This window comes from Loa loa (assembly GCF_000183805.2).
Source record: "Loa loa unplaced genomic scaffold supercont3.710, whole genome shotgun sequence".
Taxonomy (NCBI): Eukaryota; Metazoa; Nematoda; class Chromadorea; order Rhabditida; family Onchocercidae; genus Loa; species Loa loa.
Genome location: NW_018108890.1, coordinates 1 through 2,832, shown reverse-complemented (window position 1 = coordinate 2,832; position 2,832 = coordinate 1). Strand labels below are relative to the sequence as shown.

The 2,832-nt window shown below is 33.3% G+C and overlaps 2 protein-coding genes across 2 annotated transcripts; both read right to left on the bottom strand.

Moving 5' to 3' along the window:
* Positions 1 to 266: 266 nt before the first annotated feature.
* Positions 267 to 694, bottom strand: LOAG_14265 (hypothetical protein; the record flags this gene model as incomplete). Its single annotated transcript, XM_003149763.1, has 2 exons — positions 267 to 533; positions 650 to 694. The coding sequence occupies 2 exons, from the start codon at positions 692 to 694 to the stop codon at positions 267 to 269; spliced, it is 312 nt and encodes a 103-aa protein (XP_003149811.1).
* Positions 695 to 1,862: 1,168 nt separating this feature from the next.
* On the bottom strand, positions 1,863 to 2,442 carry LOAG_14264 (hypothetical protein; the record flags this gene model as incomplete). The annotated part of the gene is made up of 3 exons (XM_003149762.2): positions 1,863 to 2,072; positions 2,223 to 2,319; positions 2,356 to 2,442. Coding segments are annotated over 3 exons (339 nt in total), but the record flags the coding sequence as incomplete, so codon positions are not given.
* Positions 2,443 to 2,832: the final 390 nt, after the last annotated feature.

Below are 2,832 nucleotides of genomic sequence, written 5' to 3'. Positions count from 1 at the left end.
TGACAATGTGAAATTTGCTGCGCATTTCGGACAAGAAAACGGTCTCCTACCAGTATGAATCCCCATATGTCCATTCAGATACTCTGTCCGGATGAAATTCATTGTGCATACCGAACAAGAGAACGGCCTCTTACTGGCATAAATCATCATACGTGCATGCAGATTGTCTGACCGGGTGAAAACTGCCATGCATTCCGAGCAAAAGAACCACCTCTTACCCGTATGAATCCTCATATTTCTATGCAGATTCGTTAACCATGTGAAATTTACCGTACATTTCGAACAGAAGAACACCTCTTACCGGCATTAGTCCTCATATGTTCCTTCAGATACTTTTCTCGGGTGAAATTCATTGTGTATTCCAAACAAGAGAGCGGCTCCTCACTAGTATGAGTCTTCATATGTGAACTCGATGGCGCAACGAAATCTCCCTTGGATATTTCGGATTTGAATCGCTTCTCATCTGTGTGAGTCGTATGCTCTGGATGTTTCTTTTTGATTCTTTGGATGTTGGGTGTTTCATTTTGATACTTCTTAAGCCAGATTTTCGGATTTATTCCTACATTTGTTTATTCTCTACTAACATCTTGAATTGGTGGGTTGCGTCATTTTGATCAATTTCGTTGAGTTCTACCAGTCTCCCACTCACTTCTGGCGTTGACAGATCAGATGGTCCAATCCATCTCTTAGTCATTCTTAGCATTAACAAATGTAACGGTTCTGTTTGTGGTTCCTCAAATTTTATAAAATTATCAATTTTTAACTGCGCAAAAACCTTAAAATATTGCTGCGCTATATTTTGTTTTTAATTTTAAATGAACTTACGATAGTTTGAGTGTTACTCAGTTGAAAGAGGAAGAAGATGAAACGGATGGAATGAATTTTGATGGGAGTGTTTTCTTGTCAATTCCGAAAAAAAAATATTCAAATTTACTGATGTATGGGATGGTTGCTTATAAGAAACAACACCGCCTTCTGTTTGACAATTGTGTGAAACTTTCAAGTGCGTACTATTCCAAATATATTAGCCTTGAAAAGAGATCAGTACGTTTCATTGCGTACATAGTATGAATATCACTCATTCAAACGTCAAATACAACAAAGTCAAATACAACAAAGTATTCATATCGGAGGATGGCTACAGGTATTCCAAAGCAGAATTCACGCAAACTTGCACAATTATAATTTTAATAAAAGGATAATTTTGTTTGAAAAAACAAGTGTTATCGTGAAGTCTTGAAATCTCATGACGTAAAACCTTGAGAAAGGCTGACCTTCTCTGTTGAAATTAATGAAATAGAACACACTGAACAAAATTTTGTTGCAGACTGACAGATACCACCAATTACTTCTGTTAGATATTGGTTGGAGATCATATATATATATATGTATATATATATATGTTAATTTCGATGGGAGTGACTAGCCACGTGTATCAATGACTTGCATGCACGTGCAGTAATGTAAGCAATATAGTGATGGCCACTGTTTAAATCCTTCATATTGAATAGTTTTTTGCAACTGCATATTGCATTATGAAAAATAGTTAATTTATGCAAATCTCCCCCAAAACTATTTGTTCAGTTTTATATCCTTTCACTTCAGTTTTTCAAATTTTTCAAAGCTGATACAATATTAACGATAGGGAATAAATATATTGCTTCATCACTTGTAATTAATGCCTTCAATTTAAGTATACTGAATAATATCATGGAAAAATTGTAATTAATGCTTTCAGTTGTAAATTAATACTTTCTATTGTAATTAATGCATTCAATTTATGTATACTGAATAATATCATGAAATTTTTCCTTCGGACTCAGCATCTATCTTAGAGCTTATTTTTGAAATTTATTGTTAGTCTTCGTATTCGTGGCTAAAGTATTTGCCAGTATTTTTTGGATGACAAATAAAAATTCACAGGTAATCACTTTTCTTCATTGGTTTATGGTCCCGAAAAACAGAAAGAACAAAGTGAGTTCGAGTCCGTCGTCCGGTTTCACAGTATACATCCATCGCTTCGTTTCGGCAACGGCCATGAAAATAATTATGCTGACAGGTCTTGTTTGAACCTGAAATTAACGAAGAAAGCCATTAGACAAAGTTTCAACTGAATGAAATCGAAAAAACAACATTTGTGTCCAAATAAGCAATTTGGAAGGAGCGCTTTCTGTAAGATTTGACTCGAAATTTTGACTTCGTGATGATACAAATCTATTGACCTTCAAACAGATCTTTCCAAACTTGTTCAGTTTCTTCCGGAGTAGCAAGATAAAAACGTTTTGTTAGCTCATCGATTGTTTCCAGTCTACACTTCACCTGTGCTAGGTCGTGTTATGCAGAAAAGGCGCGCACCCGTATCCAAACATTTCTTGCGATACCATAAACAAGAGCTGCAGTCTTCTTCCCATTATTAGCAACTGCTGCCAGATAAAATCCATCCTGAAAAGTTATCTTTCCAAACTTGTTCAGTTTCTTCCGGGGTAGAATTATTTTTTTCTGACATCAATTAAAACTTCATCAGTGTGGTAAATAAATAAATGTATGTAAACCAGCAAATAAAATACAAATAATCAAATAGTTCATTCATTTTATTTTGATTTTTGCTACCGTGTATCAATCAGAACTATAAACTTAAAATAATAATCGTTCAGAAAAACAAATTAATTAAAAAATAAATATAACAATATGAGCTCAAAATAATCGTTCTCTAGCGTAATATTTAAGGTGGCCGATAAAATATATACATAAAAATATATATATGTTTATATATATATATATATATATATATATATATATATATATATATATATATATATATATATTATTATT